This window comes from Microtus pennsylvanicus, chromosome 6, assembly GCF_037038515.1.
Source record: "Microtus pennsylvanicus isolate mMicPen1 chromosome 6, mMicPen1.hap1, whole genome shotgun sequence".
NCBI classification, from domain to species: domain Eukaryota; kingdom Metazoa; phylum Chordata; class Mammalia; order Rodentia; family Cricetidae; genus Microtus; species Microtus pennsylvanicus.
In genome coordinates this window covers 108,220,861-108,238,756 of record NC_134584.1, presented here as the reverse complement: position 1 = coordinate 108,238,756, position 17,896 = coordinate 108,220,861, and the positions used below count along the sequence as shown (strand labels likewise).

The window sequence follows — 17,896 nt, the reverse complement described above, 5'->3', positions numbered from 1 at the left end:
ACATCTTGAAATTTGCAGGCACATGAATGGAGCTAGAAAACATTATTTTGAGTGAGGTAACCCAGACCCAGAAAGACAATTATCACATGTATTTACTCATAGGTGGTTTTTAAACATAAAGTAAACAAGCTTACAAATCACAATCCCAGAGAACCTAGACAACAATGAGGACACTAAAAGAGACAGACATGGATATAATCTACATGGGAAGTAGAAAAATACAAGATCTCCTGAGTAAATTGGGAGCATAGAGACGTTGGGAGAGGGTTGAAGGGGAGGGGAGAGGCAGGGAGGGGAGCAGAGAAAAATGTACGGCTCAATAAAAATAAAAAAAAAGAAGAAAAGAAAAAGAAAGAAAGAAAAAAAGAAAGAAAGAAAGAAAAAAGACACGTGCTTCCCCACAGAACAGCCTATATTCTTGGCTGTATTCCAAACCCAGAGTTTCTAGCATATTTTATCACCTACAAAACCTCTGTGATTTCAGTTTTTCTTAATGGAGTATTTTTTAAATTATTAATCAAGTTTATTTATTTATTTGTGTGTGTGTGTGTGTGTGTGGACACAACATGGCATACATGTAGAGTTCAGAGGACAACTTGCAGAGAAGGCTCTTTCCTCCCACAATATGGATTTCAGGGATCGAACTCAGGTTGTCAGACTTGGCAGCAAGTGTCTTTGACCATAAACCATCCCACTGAACTAGTTCATGAAGAGCCTTAAGTGCTCACATACCATACAGTAGTGCATAACTAACCAGCAAAGAAAAAATAAATATCCAGCCAGACGATGGTACACATCTTTAATCTCAGCATTCAGGAGGCATAGGCAGGCAAATCTGAGTCTACAGAGTGAGTTTCAGGATAGCTAGACCTACAGATAAAAAGCCTAAAGAAAATCAGACTTGATTATCTGGTAGGCACGAGAATATGTACACTGAAACATTCTGCTCAGCTTGGATAACTCTTTACCTATTTCATTTCTATATAAAGCTTCCATTTTGCAGTATGTTTAACTAGTAAGTATCCTAAATCCAGTGCACATGTCAGATCAACGGGTGGGTGGGAGGATGTTGGGGGGGGGGAGAAAGATGGTATATAGCTGCCAGCTTTTCACAATGGTAGTTAGACCACTTGGAACAACTCTGAGACTATAAACTATGAGGAAGTGACCTTAAAAAAGCAATCTGTGCCAGGTGGTGGTGGTTCACACCTTTAATCCCAGCACTTGAAAGGCAGAAGCAGATGAATCTTTTGAGTTCAAGGTCAGCCTGGTCTACAAAGCAAGTTCCAGGATAGCCAGGGCTGTTATACAAGGAAACCCTGTCTGGAGAAAAACAAACAAAAACAAACTACCTGCTAATAATACTGTTAGATAACACTAAACCAGAGTTCATGCAAAAAGGGAGGATTACCTATTCAGAAGTAGAAGAATAAAAAAGTTTACTTTTGTCTGGAAGGAATTTGCTAAATTTACCAAACTACCTGGAAATCACAGGGATAGTGCCTGCCTCTGCCTCCCAAGTACATGGATTAAAGGTGTGCTCCATCACCTCTGGTGAGAAAACCAACATTTCTAATCGTGGTTAATGTCCTTCTATAATATATTCAGTAAAATCGTAATTAATATAAAACAGGTGGAGAGCACCTGAAGTTAACTGTACATTTTCCTAAAATGCTCTCTTGACATGAAAGATTATGCTTAAAAATCAAATGCAATATGTAAATCTTAATTAAGTCATACCCTAAAACCCTTGAATGGTGAAAGGAGCCCCAATCGAGTAAGGCATAAAAATCAAAAAAAGTAGAACTGACTCCTTAATGTGGTCCTCCAGTCTCCTCATGTGCAACATGGCCTTTGTGCTTCATAATCTCTCACTCTCTCGATCAACAAATAAATAAAAGTTTAAATAATATACCCAATAGACAATTTAAGAACTACTTAAATCATATCATAAAAACATACTTTATAGAAACAGGAGTGCAGGCAAACACCTTTAGCTCCAGCACTCCAGCGGCAGAGGCAAGCAGATCTCTGAGGCCAGCCTGGTCTACAAAGTGAGTTCTGGGACAGCCAGGGTTACACAAAGAAACTGTCTCAAAACAAAAAAACAAAAACAAATAAACAAGCTCTGAGTTGTGGTTGTGTGTGTGTGTGGTGTGTGCACCCGCGTACATGCCATTACTTTATACTGGAGGGGACCTCTGCCAAAAATAATTAGGTTATAAATGTTAAGTACACTCTGATTTCGAAGATGTTAAGATGAAGTCTGGGTTATTTTGTTTGTTTGTTTGTTTGTTTTTAAGAAGGATTTCTGTGTGTAGCCCTGGCTGTCCTGGAATTTGTTCTGTAGCCCAGGCTGGCCTTAAACTCAGAGATCTGCCTGCCTGCTGCAAAGCCCTAAACGCTGGGATTAAAGTCATGCACCACCATGCCCGGTGGAGGGATTTTTTTAAAGGTGGTGGTGGGGGGATTTATTTTTTTAAATAACCAGACCTATGTAACAATGAATCTGATCTCCTTTAAGGAAAAAAAAAACCTATTTACTGTATGAGTATGTGGATGACTCATGGCTGATGAATGAGACAAGGAAATGGACTAAAATCGATCTCATTAAAGTAGGTAAAAGCTTTCCACAGAACTCAGCCAAAAAAATGCTGTGTTCTACAGCTGCTGACTTCCTGAATACTGTTTGTAGTGCAGCATCACCATCTATTCTTCAGCCTTGCAAGACTTCTTCTACAGAGTTTACTTAGAGTATTCCAAGAAAAGGTGTACGGATTACGAAAATAAAAGTAAATTCTAAGAAATGAATAGAAGATGAATGTGAAGTATAATAGTTGAATGTTGATTTAGCATGTAGCAAGCCCTAGGTGAAGGGACGGAGGAAGAGAGGGAGGGAGGAAAGGACCGAGATCCTATCTCCAAAAACAAACAAACAATACACAAAAAGAAACAAATAAATAAAAACCTAACCCTCTCCAGAAAAAAAAGAAAAGTAGAATTTGGGGAAAAAAATTTGGGTGGTGTTAGCACAGGCCTTTAATCAGATTCACAGCAGAGGAAGGTGGATCTCACTCAGAAACCCTGTCTCAAAAATGAAAGAAAGTCGAAAGAGAGTTAAGGAGGGAAATTACAGTGTTCACATGAAGCTGGCAGCACTCTGACATTTCAAACTATGTATACACATTGCTTGACTTAAAAAAAAAAAAGAGGGAATAGCCGGGCAGTGGTGGCGCAGCCTTTAATCCCAGCACTCAGGAGGCAGAGGCAGGCGGATTTCTGTGAGTTCTAGGCCAGCCTGGTCTACAAGAGCTAGTTCCAGGACAGGCTCCAAAGCCACAGAGAAACCCTGTCTCAGAGGGGAAAAAAAAGAGTGAAGAAACTAAACTCAAGTGCCTGCCAGCACATATAGTATGCATATAACTATACAAATATTTCCTGATTTTCCTTTGATATTTTACTCTGTTGCACTTCTGCACACAAACACACAAAAGGTCTGTGAGTATATGTACTTCCCCTGAAAGAGCAACCAGGGCTGAGTCATCTCTCTAGTTTCTCCACTTTAGTTTTCTGAAACAGAGTCAGGGATAGGGAGATGTTAAGAGCACTGGTTGCTCTTCTAAAAGACCCAGGTTCAATTTCTAGCACAAACATGGCAGCTCACGATAGTCTACAGTTCCAGGGCATATGTATTATTGAATCTGGAGCTCACTAATTTCACTAGACTAGCTAGTCCTGTCTCCATTCTCTGACACGTTGGTTTCAGATGACACGTTTTTGCATGATGGCATTCAGGTGCCAGCTTTTCTGGTATGGGGGGTGGCTTGTTGTTGCTGTTTTGAGTAGTAGGCTTTCAGTATGTAGCCTTGGCTGGCCTGTAATTCATTGTGGAGATCAGGCTGGTCTCAAATTCAGATTCTACATGCCTCTGCCTCCAAAGGGCATCTGATTCCCTGGAACTACAGTTATAACCCAAGTCCTCTGAAAAAGCAACAAATTCTCTTAACACCTTGAGCTGCTTCTTCTCCCTCCTCCCCTTCTTGATGCAGATACTCATGAGGTACTTCCAGTCTCTCACTACTGGTTCCTATCTCTGTGCCCTTATACTAAGATAGGTTTCTTTAATCCTGTGTGTGTGTGTGTGTGTGTGTGTGTGTGTGTGTGTGTGTGTGTGTGTGTCAGTGGGGAGGGCTGGGAGTTGAACACAAAAACAGTAAACTGTAGTCGCAGCCCAAATTTTTTTCATCTGAAAAGATTTTTAACTAACCGGGATGCTATTCTTACCTTCTAACCAGCAAATTTTTCAAGTACATTGATGTAGTCTCAATTAGGCGAAATCTGGGTCCTGAAAAAACTGCTGTTCTATTTTTTATAAAACAAAGTCCCCAGGAGGGGGTACAGCTCAGTGGCAAGAGCATTTGATTACAATATACCCTCCTCTCAGTCAATAATCTTTTCTTTTTAAGATTCATTTATTTATTATACATATGGTGCTCTGCCTGCATGTATCCCAGTAGGCCAGAGGAGGGCACCAGATTTTATCACAGATGGTTGTGAGCCACCATGTGGTTGCTGGGAATCGAACTCTTTGAAAAGGACCTCCGGAAGAGCAGCTAGTGCTCTTAACCTCTGCGCCATCTCTCCAGCCCCTTCAGTCAATAAGCTTAATTGTGTGGGTTTTTTTTTTTATTCTGTTTACCCTCCTGATTTCTACTACCTTTTCAAAAAACTGCCCTGTCCTTGACCCTCACAACTGAAACTTTTCCTTTCCTTGGTTTCCACAAATAAATTCTTGCAAATCTTCGTCTAACTTTCTACCACTCCTGTTCCCTACAATTCCCACAACCAGCCTTTTTGCAACCCTTAATTGTAAGCATTCCCCGGGGCTCAGTCCTTGGAATCCTACTCTGTATTTACACATTCTTTAAGAGGGCTCAGCCATTTCTCATACTCCCAACTACACCTTTTTAAGGTTAAAATAGCTCTAAAATTTAGATTCAGCTCAACATTTTGTTCTAAATTTACAACCTCTTACTGGAAACTGCTTTTAGTGCCTGGCTGTCATTTGAAACTCAACACAAGCTAAAAACCTGTCCACATACCTCTCTTTCACAGCACTTATCAAAGCTGTAATTTTCCAAATACTTTTGAGTGTGTATGTGTGTGGTGTTGCGGATTTATCCCAGAGCCTCACACAAGCAAGGTGAGTGCTGTCACTAAGTTACATCCCAAACCCAAAGACATGTTTTTGTTTTGTTTGGTTTTGATTTATTGGTACTGGGAATTATTGTCAGAGTCTGGAATATATTAAGTGCTTTGCCACATCATCTATATCATCAGCCCTTATTCGTAATTCCTTAATGCCAATCTCCTCTACTAGATGAATGCCCCATGAAAGTAGGGATCAGATCCTTAGGGAACAGTTAATTGGGGGATGATAATGGTCATATTCCCAGTATCTACTATGTTTCTGGAACACAGTAAATGAAAGGTATTTATCCAAACTTTGACCAAAAAAAAAAAGAAAATATATTATTAAACCAAATCTAAGTGTGTCAACAAATTTGAAGTCAACCAAAGATATGGTTCTTTTACCTAAAAACTTAAAATCACCTATTTATAAGCTGTCTTAAACACAAGGGTGGGGGAAGGTAGGACAGAAAGATGGCTCAATGGATAAGAGATTGCTACCAAGCAGGGCAGTGGTGGCACATGCCTTTAATCCCAGCACTCTAGAGGCAGAGGCAGGATGATCTCTGTGAGTTTGAGCTAGCCTAGTCTACAGGACTGGCTCCAAAGCCACACAGAGAAATCCTGTCTGGGGTGGGGGGAGGGGATTGCTACCAAACCTTATGACGTAAACTCAATCTCTCAATTCTACATGATGGAAGAAGAGAACCAACTTCCACACCTAATCCTCAATCTCCACAAATCGGCATGTGCATAGACATATAAAATAAAGGAATACATAAATAAATAATTTTTTTAAGTTTCCAGATTGCTGGGTGGCTAACCGTTTCCCATGTCCTCAGTGTTAGGTAGATGATACTTTTAGTGTTGTTATGGGAATGCTTTACCCTAAATAATATATAACATGAAAGTATTCGTTTTTTGGAGACAGGGTCTTGAAATGTGATCCTCCTCGAGCTTCTCAAGTGCTAGAATTATAGGCCATGTCAACATGCCTGGTTTATCTTTTTTTTTTAAAAAAAAAGTATTGTGTGAGCAGGCACAGTACTTGCACACGCCTTTAATCACAGAACTCGGGAGGCAGATGGAACACTGTGAGTTTGAGGCCAGCCTGGCCTACAAAGCAAGTTCCAGATCAGCTAGGGCTATTATACAGAGAAACCCTAACTTGAAAAACCACAAAAAGTATTGCGTGTGTGCACATATGTAACATAACAATAAAAAAGAATACAATGGGGAGTTTCCCATGCATCTTTTAGTAGTCTTGCTATTTCTTTCAGAGCATGGTAGCATGCACTCAAGAAAAAAACTTTTTAAACAATATTGCTGGGCAGTGGTGGCATAATCCCATCAGTGCTTAATCCCATCACTTGGGAGGCTGAGGAAGGCAGACCTCTGAGTTCAAGGCCTAACAGGTCTACAAAGCTGAGGTTACACAATTTCTGGGGGGAAAAGGAAGCTCTGACATCATATTAACGTGTCACACACACATATTTACATCTGTAGGACCCATCATTAAAGAAGAAAATAAAATTACAGCTCACAAGAGTGTACCACCTTTTTTTTTTTAATAAAGGAGAGAAACTCAATGAAAGAGTGTTTAACGAGCATACGTAGGCCCTAGGTTCAATCTCTAGTATGTATATCATGTCATGGCATACACGTGGAAGTCAAGAGGACGCTTGCAGGAATTGGTTCTCTCTGTCATATGGGTCCTAGAGAACAAACTCAGATCTTCAGGCTTGGCAGCAAATACCTGTACCCACTGAACCATCTCTCCAATCCTATTCCATCACTTTTTTAGGTTGCTTCTAATTGTCATAAAAAAGGCCTCTACATTTATTATACTATTTATTATACAAATTCTGAATAAATTTTCAGAAAAAGGATTAGTGAGTCAAAAGATACTTATGAACATTTAGTAATTCTTTGTTTTTATTTTTAAGATGAAATCTCATATAACCTAGGCTAGCCTCAAATTTTCTTTGTAGTCAAGGCTGACATTGAACTTTTGCTCTTTCTATGCCCTTTCACCCATTAAGGATTAACTCATAGCAATTACTCTCTTTAAACATGCTGTCAATTAGACAAAAAACAAACATACTGTTCAATATTGGAACTCTGATCCCTGAGCAGGAACTCAAACAGAATCTAATTTTCTTGCTCAGTAATGGAGGGAAATCACCACTCAGAAGATGTAAACTGGATAGAACTTGCAATAATAGTCAACAATAAAGAACAGAGATCTGGTTAAAAAACAAAAACAAAACAAAAACCCACAACAGATTTGCATATGGCCCTCCTTGTGTATAATAAAAACTTAGCAGACTTGTTAGGTAAAGAAACAGAACTTTGCCGGGCGGTGGTGGCGCACGCCTTTAATCCCAGCACTCGGGAGGTAGAGACAGGTGGATCTTTGTGAGTTCGAGGCCAGCCTGGTCTACAAGAGCTAGTGCCAGGACAGGCTCCAAAGCTACAGAGAAACCCTGTCTCGAAAAACCAAAAAAAAAAAAAAAAAAGAAAGAAACAGAACTATGCCCAACCACAAGAAAAACAGCCCAACAGGAAACACTCAAGAAATGAGCACCCCAAGCTGCATTTGCCTGTAGAATGCTGAGATCAATAGTGGGAACTGCCAGGCTTGACTTCCCTCAATCTACTTCCATATATTATTTTGGGGTTCTCATTTCTTTTATTGTTTTTTGGAAACAGAGTCTTTATATAGTGTTTCTCTGTAACAAACCTGGCTGTCCTGGAACTCATTATGTAGATCAGGCTGACATAAATTCATGGACTCACCTGCCTTTACATCTTGAGTACTGGAATTAACGGGATGGATCACTGTGGCCAGCTTGGGGTGCTCATTTCTTGAGTGTTTCCTGTTGGGCTGTTTTTCTTGTTGTTGGGCATAGTTCTGGTTTTTTTTTTTTTTTTTTTGGTGTGTGTGTGTGTTACATAGAGTAATTCAGAGTTGATACGAATCCACTGTTTAACATCTACAGCTTGCTTCTAATTACTAACCAAATAATACAGTCCTTAAGTATAAATGCTGTAGGAACAGAAAGAGTAAGATACCTTACAATTTACAGATTTATTTGAGGCAAACTACTGATCTTGTTTCCCTCATTTAAAAATAAAAACAGTAAAACTGGGCATGTGTCACACACCTAGTCCCAGTAACTGTGGTGGTGGTGGCAGGAAGACTGGGAATTTGCGATAGATCATGCTCTTAGGGCAAAGGGAGTTCTAGGGCAACCTGGGTTTAAAAAAAAAAAGTTAAGCATGGAGGCTCCTTATAATCCTAGCTAGCAGGAAGGAACTGAGAAAGCTGAGGAATAGCTTTGCGTTCAAGGCCAGTTTGTGACACCACTGAGACTCTACCTCAGACTTTCACCTCTCCCTAGTCAGGCACGGTAAATGTGGCTCTCTGAGTTCAATGTCAGTCTAGTCTACAGAGCTAGTTCCAGGACAGCCAGAGCTACACAGAGAAACCCAAAAGAGAAACAATAAGTGCTATTATCAATATCTCTATTACTAACACTGAGCAGTGTCTGGTATACAGGATTCAGTAAACATTTGCTGACAGATAAAAAATAAATTACCTAAAAGCCATTTTAATAGCTTAAGACATAATCTTGAGCGTTTGAGCTGTTTTGTTATTATTGCTGCTTACATTTGTCTTTAGCACAATATAAATGTAGAAATTCCTCTTTTGAACTATTCAAGGGTATAATTTCCTTCTACAGAACAGTAACTTATTAACAACTATATGCTATAGAGCATTCTCAACAAGAGACTTCTTCAGGGCTTGCTGGGAATGTCAGTGCTGTTTACAGGTAACTAAATTATCTGGAGGGGAATATTTACCTCATTATCTGGAGGAGTATCTATCTCAATTATCTGGAAGAGACTCTTTATCTCAATTATTTGGAGAAGAATTTTTAACTCAATTTGGAATTAAAAAGCCACTGGGCAGCTTTAATCCCCGCACTTGGGAGGCAGAGACAGGCAGATCTTTGTGAGTTCGAGGCCAGCCTGGTCTACAAGAGCTAGTTCCAGGACAGGCTCCAAATCTACAGAGAAACCCTGACAACATTCAGGAGGCTAAAGCAAGAAGATTTCAAGTTTTTAAGATTAGCCTGGGTATATAGAAAAACTATTGAAAAAACATTCCAGTTCTGGGCTTTATTTAGAAACCCAGTTAGCAGACGCAGCACAAAGAAATGCAGCAGGCTGAGGAGAACCCCCTTGAGCTGCTGATGTACATGAACAATTTCTGATAGGAAGGTAATATTGTATATTTTACTATATTGTACCTATTTAGCATAATATAACAATACACATAAACTTATGAATTTCCATGTCTTCACTCAAAGCAGAGTTAAATACACAGTCCTTACTTAAGGGTGAAAAAATTTCTTTTTCCCAGTCAGTACTAGGGATTGAATCCATACTTCCACCCATATATTTAACACAGTTTTGTGTTCATTTCTCTGCCCTAAAAGAACTTAGTATCACCAGTCAGAGGTGATGCACACCTTTAATCTCAGCACTAGGCATAGATATGAGATAACTAGAGATAAGCACAGGCAGAGGCAAGCAGATCTCTGAGAGTTCGATGCCAGCCTACAGAACAAATACCAGGAAAGCCTCTAAAGTCTGTCTCGAAAGAGAAACCCTGTCTCAAGGAGAAAAAAAATAGTATTTTTATGACATTAACACTTTTTCTTTTAATTTATTTTGTATGTATTGCTGTGAAGGTGTCAAATCCCCTGGAACTGGAGGTATCAAGAGTTGTGAGCTGCCATGTGGGTGCTGGAAATTGAACCCAGGTCCTCTGGAAGAGCAGCAAGTACTCTTAACCACTGAGCCATCTCTCCAGGCCCCTTAAATACTCTTATATAGCTGCTTCTTGTTTACAGTCTCATTTAACTGTATGCAATGGCAGTATCTCAAAGTACTACTGCTTTCCACAATGACAGGTTCATAATGGGAGGTCAATAATGATTTGATTATGTGGTTAAATTGCTTCCAACCACTGAGTTATCATGAGAGGAAATTTCAAATGATCTTAAACAAAACTACTACATCCTACAGTCACACAATGTTTGGGTTAATTGCTATTTTCATTATTCATAACACTATTTTCCTCTGAATGAACAAGAAATCAGGAGACAATTACATATGCAAATCCTAAAAACCATACAATATATGACATTCCAGAATAAGGTAAACAACTATATTAGTTAGATATATCTTCAGCGGGGTGGTGATGACACACACCTTTAGTCCCAACACTCAGGAGGCAGAGGCAGACAGATTTCTGAGTTCAAGGCTAGCCTGGTCTACAAAGCAAGTTTCAGGACAGTCAGGACTGTTACACAGAGAAACTCTGTCTTGAAAAACTAGCAAACAAACATCTTGAGAGTTGAGAATCAGTGATAAAAGAGCTTGCTTAACATGGAGGACGCCCTAGGTCTAGTAACACACACATACACATTCTCTCTCTCTCACACACACAATCTCTCTCTCTCTTTCTCTCTCTCACACACACACAGAGGCATACACACTCACTCTCACTTCCTAGAGCTGGAGATATGGCTAGCATTGCTGGCTGCTTTTGCAAATAGGCTGACTCAGTCCCTACACCTGTTGGACCCTAGTGTCCAATCACCGAAGAGGAGGAGTCGCCCCAAGAGACCATCTCTCATCACAACTGATGTAAAAGCATGAGGATTTTATTAATCCTGTCATGACAGGGTCCTCCAGCAGTTGGGAAGCTAGAAGACCCTGAATGTCTGGTACAGACTATTTTTAAAGGGAAAAACCACAGAAGGAAGGGGGTGTCTGGGGGTTGTTCTTTAACTATTATGATTGGCTTATTCAAAATGGCTATTACCAATAATTGGCTGGAGAGTGGTTGCCAGATCAGATGAGGTAAAGGGAAACTTCTGAGGGTCACTTTGCCCCTTCCCAGGGACTAAGCCAAAACATCAGTAACTCAGTCAACACCTAAGGGTTATCATGCTCCTATTCAGGGAGATGGGAAGTTTCCAACATCTCACTAAGTGCATGCATAGCTGTTATGTCCTTGGTTCCCAGGGGAGGAGAGGAAGTACTGAGAGTTGTCAGAAAAGGCTTCAGAATTGTCTTAAAGTTCTACACACCTACATTGCTACCTACAACTACCTGTAGCTCCAGTTCTAGGGGATCCAAGGCCCTCTTCTGATCTCACTCACTTAACACACAAAGAAACTAAGTCTCAGAGTGGTCAATGTCTTGCCCACAGTCAGTTCACGCATGGTGGCTCCTACCTGCTACAGCAATGTTAAACAATGCATACATAATAAATAAATCTTAAAAAAAAATGAAGATGGGTGGTGGTGGCACACATCGTTTATCCCAGCACTTTCATGGCCAGTCTGCTTTACAAGAGCTAGTTCCAGGACAGCTAGGGCTGTCACACAGAGAAACCCTGTTACGAAAAACCAAAATAAATAAATAATAATAATAATAATGAGATGAAGTAGGACGAGCATGGTAGTGTGCACCTTTAATCCCAGCAGAGGCAGGTGTATCTTATTCAAATTCTAGGCCATCTTAGTCTACACAAAGCTCTAGGTCAGCCAAGTCTACAAAATAACACTCCGTATCAAAACAAAACAAAACAACAAAAAAAGGAGTATTGGAGATGTGGTCACATTGGTTAAGAGTACTTACTTTATTGCTCTTCCCAGGGAACCCAGTTCAGTTCCCAGCACCTACTTACTGTGACTAGCAGCAGTCTGTAACTCCATCTCCAGGATATTCAATGCCTCTGGTGTTCTTAGACATATACTTATGTGCAAATATCCAAATACAGACACACATAATTAAAAATAAATTTTTGGGTAGGGGAAGTTCAAGCCAAGGTCTTACCATGTAACCTTAGTTGGTGTGGAGGTCTTGAACTCAGATACCCAATTCCTCATTCTGGGATTAAAGGAAATTTATTTTTTTGTGTGTTGTTTTCCTGTTTTATGAGACAGGGTTCCTTGTGGTGCCCTGGCTGTCCTAGAACTCTGCCTGCTTCTGCCTTCTAAGTGCTGGGATTAAAGGCATGTGCCACCACCGCCCTGCTAAATTCTTTAAAAATAAACAACAAATAAAGTGGTGGCACCTGGGAGGCAGAGGCAGGTGATCTGAGAGTTCAATGCCAGCCTGGCCTACAAGAGCTAGTTCTAGGACGGGCTCCAGAGAAACTCTGTCTCAAAAAAAAACAAAATAAAATAAAAAGAAATAGATTCCTCAGAGGCTTATAAGTACTTGCTGCTGTTGCAGGGGCCTCAATGGATAGATCACAGCTATCCTAATCTCTATTCCAGAGGATCAAATGCCCTCTTCAGATCTCTGTGGGCACCTGGCATACATATGGTACACATACATACATGGTGGCAAAAACTCACGTACATAAAATAAAAATAAGTAAATCTAAAAGAAGAAAAATTTTTGACAAAGGTGGCAGAATGCTAAAAGACACCCAAAGTTGCAGGTATACAAACACATACACCAAACACAATAGATAGAGTTAATGGCAGTACTGGCCAAAGGTCCAATGCACTTTTTGTGCTGTTCATGGATCCAGTCCAAATAACAGGAAAATATAACTAATTCTATTTTGGTAATAAAAATCCTGGTTCATGTGAACTGGGATTTTAGATTCACTTCATTACAGAAATTCTCTTCATGATAGACCCAGACCAGTAATTATTTTTTAAATGTTTAAAAAAATTTTTTTTTAATTTTATGAGCAGTGATTGGTGTTTTGGCTGCATATATGTCTGTGTGAAGGTGTCAGATCCCCTTGAACTGGAGTTACAGACAGTTGTGAGCTGCCATATGGGTGCTGGGAATTGAACCCTGGTCTTTGGGAAGAACAGTCACTGCTTTCAACTGCTGCCCCCCAGACCAGTACTTAATTTAACATTATCTGATATTGTTCGTCTGTCTGCCTGAGAAGTCAATACTATTTCGGTGTACAGAAGCTGCTACTCAATTGTTTTTGATAGCAAAGGAAAGATTCTTGTACTAGATTTTGTATCTATTGATACACATGCAGCATATTCAACAGTTGCATATTAATTTCCCTAGCTGCAAACACTAGCATGAACTGTAAACTATATGATCTCTCAGTCAGAGGACTTGCTACACATCAGCTTCACCCCTGACAATAAAACAACACTACTTGTTGCAGCCTATTTCTCAATTAAGACAACAAAATAACACTACGCACCTCACAAGACTACCAAAAATATTAATTAGATAAAGATAGTATGATCTAGGTATACAGTCAAGTGAATGACTAAGAACAGTTTGACAGGCCAGATGTGGTGGCACACACCTTTAATCCCAGCACTCTGAGGCAAAGGCAGCAGATCTCTGTGAGTTTGAGGCCAGCCTGGTCTACAGAGTGAGTTCCAGGACAGTCAAGGCTACAGAGAAACCCTGTCTCAACAGCAACAAACAAATCAGTTTAACATCTAGGTCTGGTGTTTCAGGCCTATAAAGTAAATTCAAGACCAACTAGGGCTATAAAATGTGAGTTCTAGGACAGCCTCAAAATTAGAAAGAGAAGTAAAACGAGTGCCAGAAATGTACAGTGGTAGGGTTTGTGCCCGGCAAATAAAATGCTCTGGGTTCAGTTTATAGTACTGCAACAATTAACAAAATGCTCACCTACTGAGTCTGAAAGTGGCTTTAAATAGCCAGGGGTGGTGGCTACTTAATCCTAGCACTCTCTGAATTCAAAGTTAGCCTGATTAAATGAGTTCCAGGCCAGCCAGGGCAACACAAGAAGACCCTGTCTCAAAAAGGAAAAGTCTGTAATCCTGAGATTTTACGTTCTGCTCATTATAAAAAAGAGTCCATCTTAAATAAATACAAAGTATTTATAAAAAGGTGTAGATAGTAGCTCACAACTTTTATGAGATTAATATATTCATAAAAGGAACTAAGAAATACTTTTAAGTATTACACACACTGAAATATTTGTAAATAAAATGATATCTGGGGTACGCTTTAAAATATCAGTCTCAAGATGGGCGGTGGTGGCGCATACCTTTAATCTCAGCACTCGGGAGGCAGAGGCAAGCACATCTCTATGAGTTCGAGGCCAGTCAGGACCATTATACAGAGAAACCCTGTCTCAAAAAACCAAAAGAATTCAAGACCAGCTAGGTCTGCAGAGTGAGAATTGTGGAGACTTTGTCTTAAAAAAAAAAAATCAAGTGAGCTGGGCGCCTTTAATCCCAGCACTCAGACAGAAGAGGCAGGCAGATCTCTTGAGTTTGAAGACAGCCTGAACTACAAAGTGAGTCCAGGACTTCTAGTCTTCAAGCCATGAGAACCATGTAAGATTCCTGTCTTGGAGCCCAGCAGTGGTGGCACATGCCTTTAATCCCAGCACTTGGGAGGCGGAGGCAGGTGTATCTCTGTGAGTTTGAGACCAGCTAGTGTGCCAGGATAGACTCCAAAGCTACAAAGAAACCCTGTCTTGAAAAAACAAAAACAAAAAACAAAAAAAAGAAAAAAACAGTATCACTAAGTTAAAGAAGCCACAGACTCTCATGTGCCTCTATATGCTTTTACATGTGTGACAGAACCGTCCAGTGCTCCTGGTAGGGGAGGGTTCCACAGCTCCAGAATTGCCATTCTTTGCTACTCTCCCCTCATAAGAACCCATTTCTACAACAATCCAGTAACAATGTGACCAATATTAGGATCTTAGCTTAAAGGAACAACATCTATTAAGTATCCTCAAAAATCAAATAGAAAATTCCAAAAAGTTTAACAGAGTTAAGATTTTGGCTATAGCTGAGCAAATGTCTTTAATTCCAGCTCTCCAGAGGCAGCAGCAGGCAGAGTTCGAGGCCAGCTTGGTCTACAGAGCGAGATGATCCTCAATAGCCAAAGCTACAGAGAAACCCTGTCTTGAAAAACTAGATAGAAAGATAGATAGATAGATAGATAGATAGATAGATAGATAGATAGATAGATGGATGGATGGATGGATGGATGGATGGATGGATGGATGGATGGATGGATAGACAGACAGACAGACAGACAGATAATTTCTTTTTGCTTCTAGTCTTCAAGCTACATATAAGAACCATGTATGACTCCACATTTTTGGTGGTCTGGTAACTCTTTGGCTCTTAACTTGTATGTCTTTTCCTCTTCTGACTTACCTTTCGTTTTTTGTAAACAGTCTTAAAGTTGCCCTGCTGACTTGTACCACACTAGCCTCAAACTCAGAAAAAGATCTGCAAGCCTCTGTCTCTCAAGTGCCAGGATTAAACAATTGGGTACACCATCCAGGAGGTAGATAATACTAAATAAAGCAAGACTAGCAAATGTCTACAAACCACTGGTGGCGTCATGGGCTTGAACAATCCCAAACGAAATGATTCACACCTGTCAACCTTTGGGACTAATTCTATTTATCTAAACATTGGAAGAAAGTATTTCTACCAATATGCACTCATGTCTGCAGCTCCATGGAAAAGAAGTTATCAATGTCTTTTACTGAAACACACCAAGCAATATCAGATCTGGAACTCATTAATAGGTAGTTAAAAATTGTTCAAACCAGGTGAAGATGTTCAGTCAGGGGAAGATGCCTCCAGTAGGCAGCCAGCCTGGGCAACAGAGCAGATGTCTCAAAAACAACTATACTTAGACGTCATAAAGGCCCCACAACGCAATCAGAAACTCTGCATATTTATTATAGCTTCAAATGATGCAACTTTCTCAGGCTTTAAGGTTCCAAGCGACATGAAGGAGTAGCCTAAAAATGAGGTTCTTTACAAACTGACCACAGGAAGTGAGGACAAAAAAAAATTTAGTTTCAGCACCAGGTAAATAAGGATTTACCAATTACAAAGAAATGTGGTTAAAAACAGTAAATTCAGCGCTTGACTACATACACACTAGAAGAGAACCCAGGTCACCTAATCAAGTATCTACTGCTAAATAAACAGCAGATCTATCTTTTAACAGTTTAACTATGCCGACCATCTTTCATGCTGAAATGCCCTGCTACAAACTGCCGAGGTCGAAAGTGATAGGAAAATCCTACCCTGCTTTTAGGCAAGAAGCCACTCTGCATAGAGCATCACACAAAAGACAGGAGCGCAAACAGAAAGAAACACGCTCCTAGGCCTTCGCCTGCCGAGGCCGTGAGCCCAGGTCTCGATCGCAGAGCACCGCCGACAGGGAGCGAAATAAGAGCTCGGGGAAGGAAGGAGCAGCGGTAGGATCCACTTGTCCGACCGAAGGCACCCGGGAGTGAGGGGCAGCCGAGGCAGAAGCGCGAGCACAGCCCCAAAGGAAAATGAGCGAGGCAAGCTGCAGCCCGGCGTCCGCGGCTTCCAGGCCGGCGACACCCTCCGGCCCACACCAGGCTCGGCCCTCCTCCCAGGCCCGTCCCACCTTCTCACCTCCCGCACGTCCTGCAGGCACTCAAGCACCGCCAGGTTGTTGCTCCAGGTGTGTTTGGGGCACACACGGGTCACGTCTTCCCTGCAGGACTCTTCCTCCGCCAGCTTCCAGCCTCCGCCAGTCCCACCGGGCCCCGCTCCGCCCCGCCGGGCCGGGGGCCCGCCCGCCGGGAACGGTGGCTGCTGCTGCTGCTGGTGCTGCTGCTGAGGCGGCTGGGGCTGCTGCTGCTGCTGCGATAACTGAGACAGCTGAGGCTGCTGCTGCCCCGCCGGGCTGCCGCCTCCAGCTTGCCCTAGCAAAGATGCAAAATTGGCCCCCAGACCCTGGCCCTGGCCGTGGCCGTTCTGGGCCCCGGCTGCAGCCAGCAGCAGCAGCGGCAACGCCGCCGACAAGCGAAACATCCTCCGTACACGTCCACACACCGCCATCTTGGGTTCGCGGCGAGCTCGACGCACCCGCCGGCGACGTGTATTTAAATGAGGGGGCGGGGACGCGGGCGTGAGTTGGCGTGGCTCCTCCCCAGCGGGCGGTAGAGCCCACGGCACGGTGAGGGCGGAGGGTGCCCGGCGAAGGGCCCACACCCTGGGCCCGGCAGGCGGGAAAGTGGTTTTCCTTCCCGGAGGAGCTGCTGGGGCTGCTTAGGAAACCTGGGTAGGAGCACTGTGGTCTCATTTCTTAATCGTCGTCGTGGAAAAGAAAAGAAATGAATTCAGGCTGCCACAACCAAGATGGCTGGTGGAATATTTTGCCGGTTCAGAGACTTGGGAGGAAGAGGGATAGAAAACTTTGTGTGTATAGAGATGAACTTCAAAACCAGATGTATCCCGATATCTGAGAGCCTCATTTTGCGCCTGACCGCCCTTACCTGCATTTCTTAACTAGAGAATCAGACGGCAATTGAATAAAAGTTAAGCGCACATAAATCATAATACTTGCTCTTGGGCTTTCCGGGTGATCGCTCAAATGGGAACTAAAACTGTGAACATTAGGAATAAAAACAAGGAGAGGCTGGTGATGTAAGTCAATTGGTAGTTTGTGTAGCATGCACAAAACCGTGGGTTTGCCGGGCAGTGGTGGCACACGCCTTTTAATCCCAGAACTTGGGAGGGAGAGACAGGCGGATTCTTTGAGTTTGAGGCTACAGAGAAACCCTGTCTCGAAAAACCGAGAGGAGAGAGAGAAGGAGAGAGAAAGAGAGGGAGAGAGAGGGAGAGAGAGGGAGAGAGAG

At 41.7% G+C, this 17,896-nt stretch overlaps 1 protein-coding gene across 1 annotated transcript in view; it reads right to left on the bottom strand.

The window, feature by feature from the left end:
• The window catches only part of Glg1 (golgi glycoprotein 1), an 85,829-nt gene extending 68,709 nt beyond the window's left edge, over positions 1-17,120 (bottom strand). Inside the window, exon 1 of the mRNA XM_075977312.1 lies at positions 16,668-17,120. Coding sequence (XP_075833427.1) covers positions 16,668-17,096 — 429 coding nt within the window. The 5' untranslated portion in view covers positions 17,097-17,120. The remainder of the gene's footprint in view (positions 1-16,667) is intronic.
• Positions 17,121-17,896: the final 776 nt, after the last annotated feature.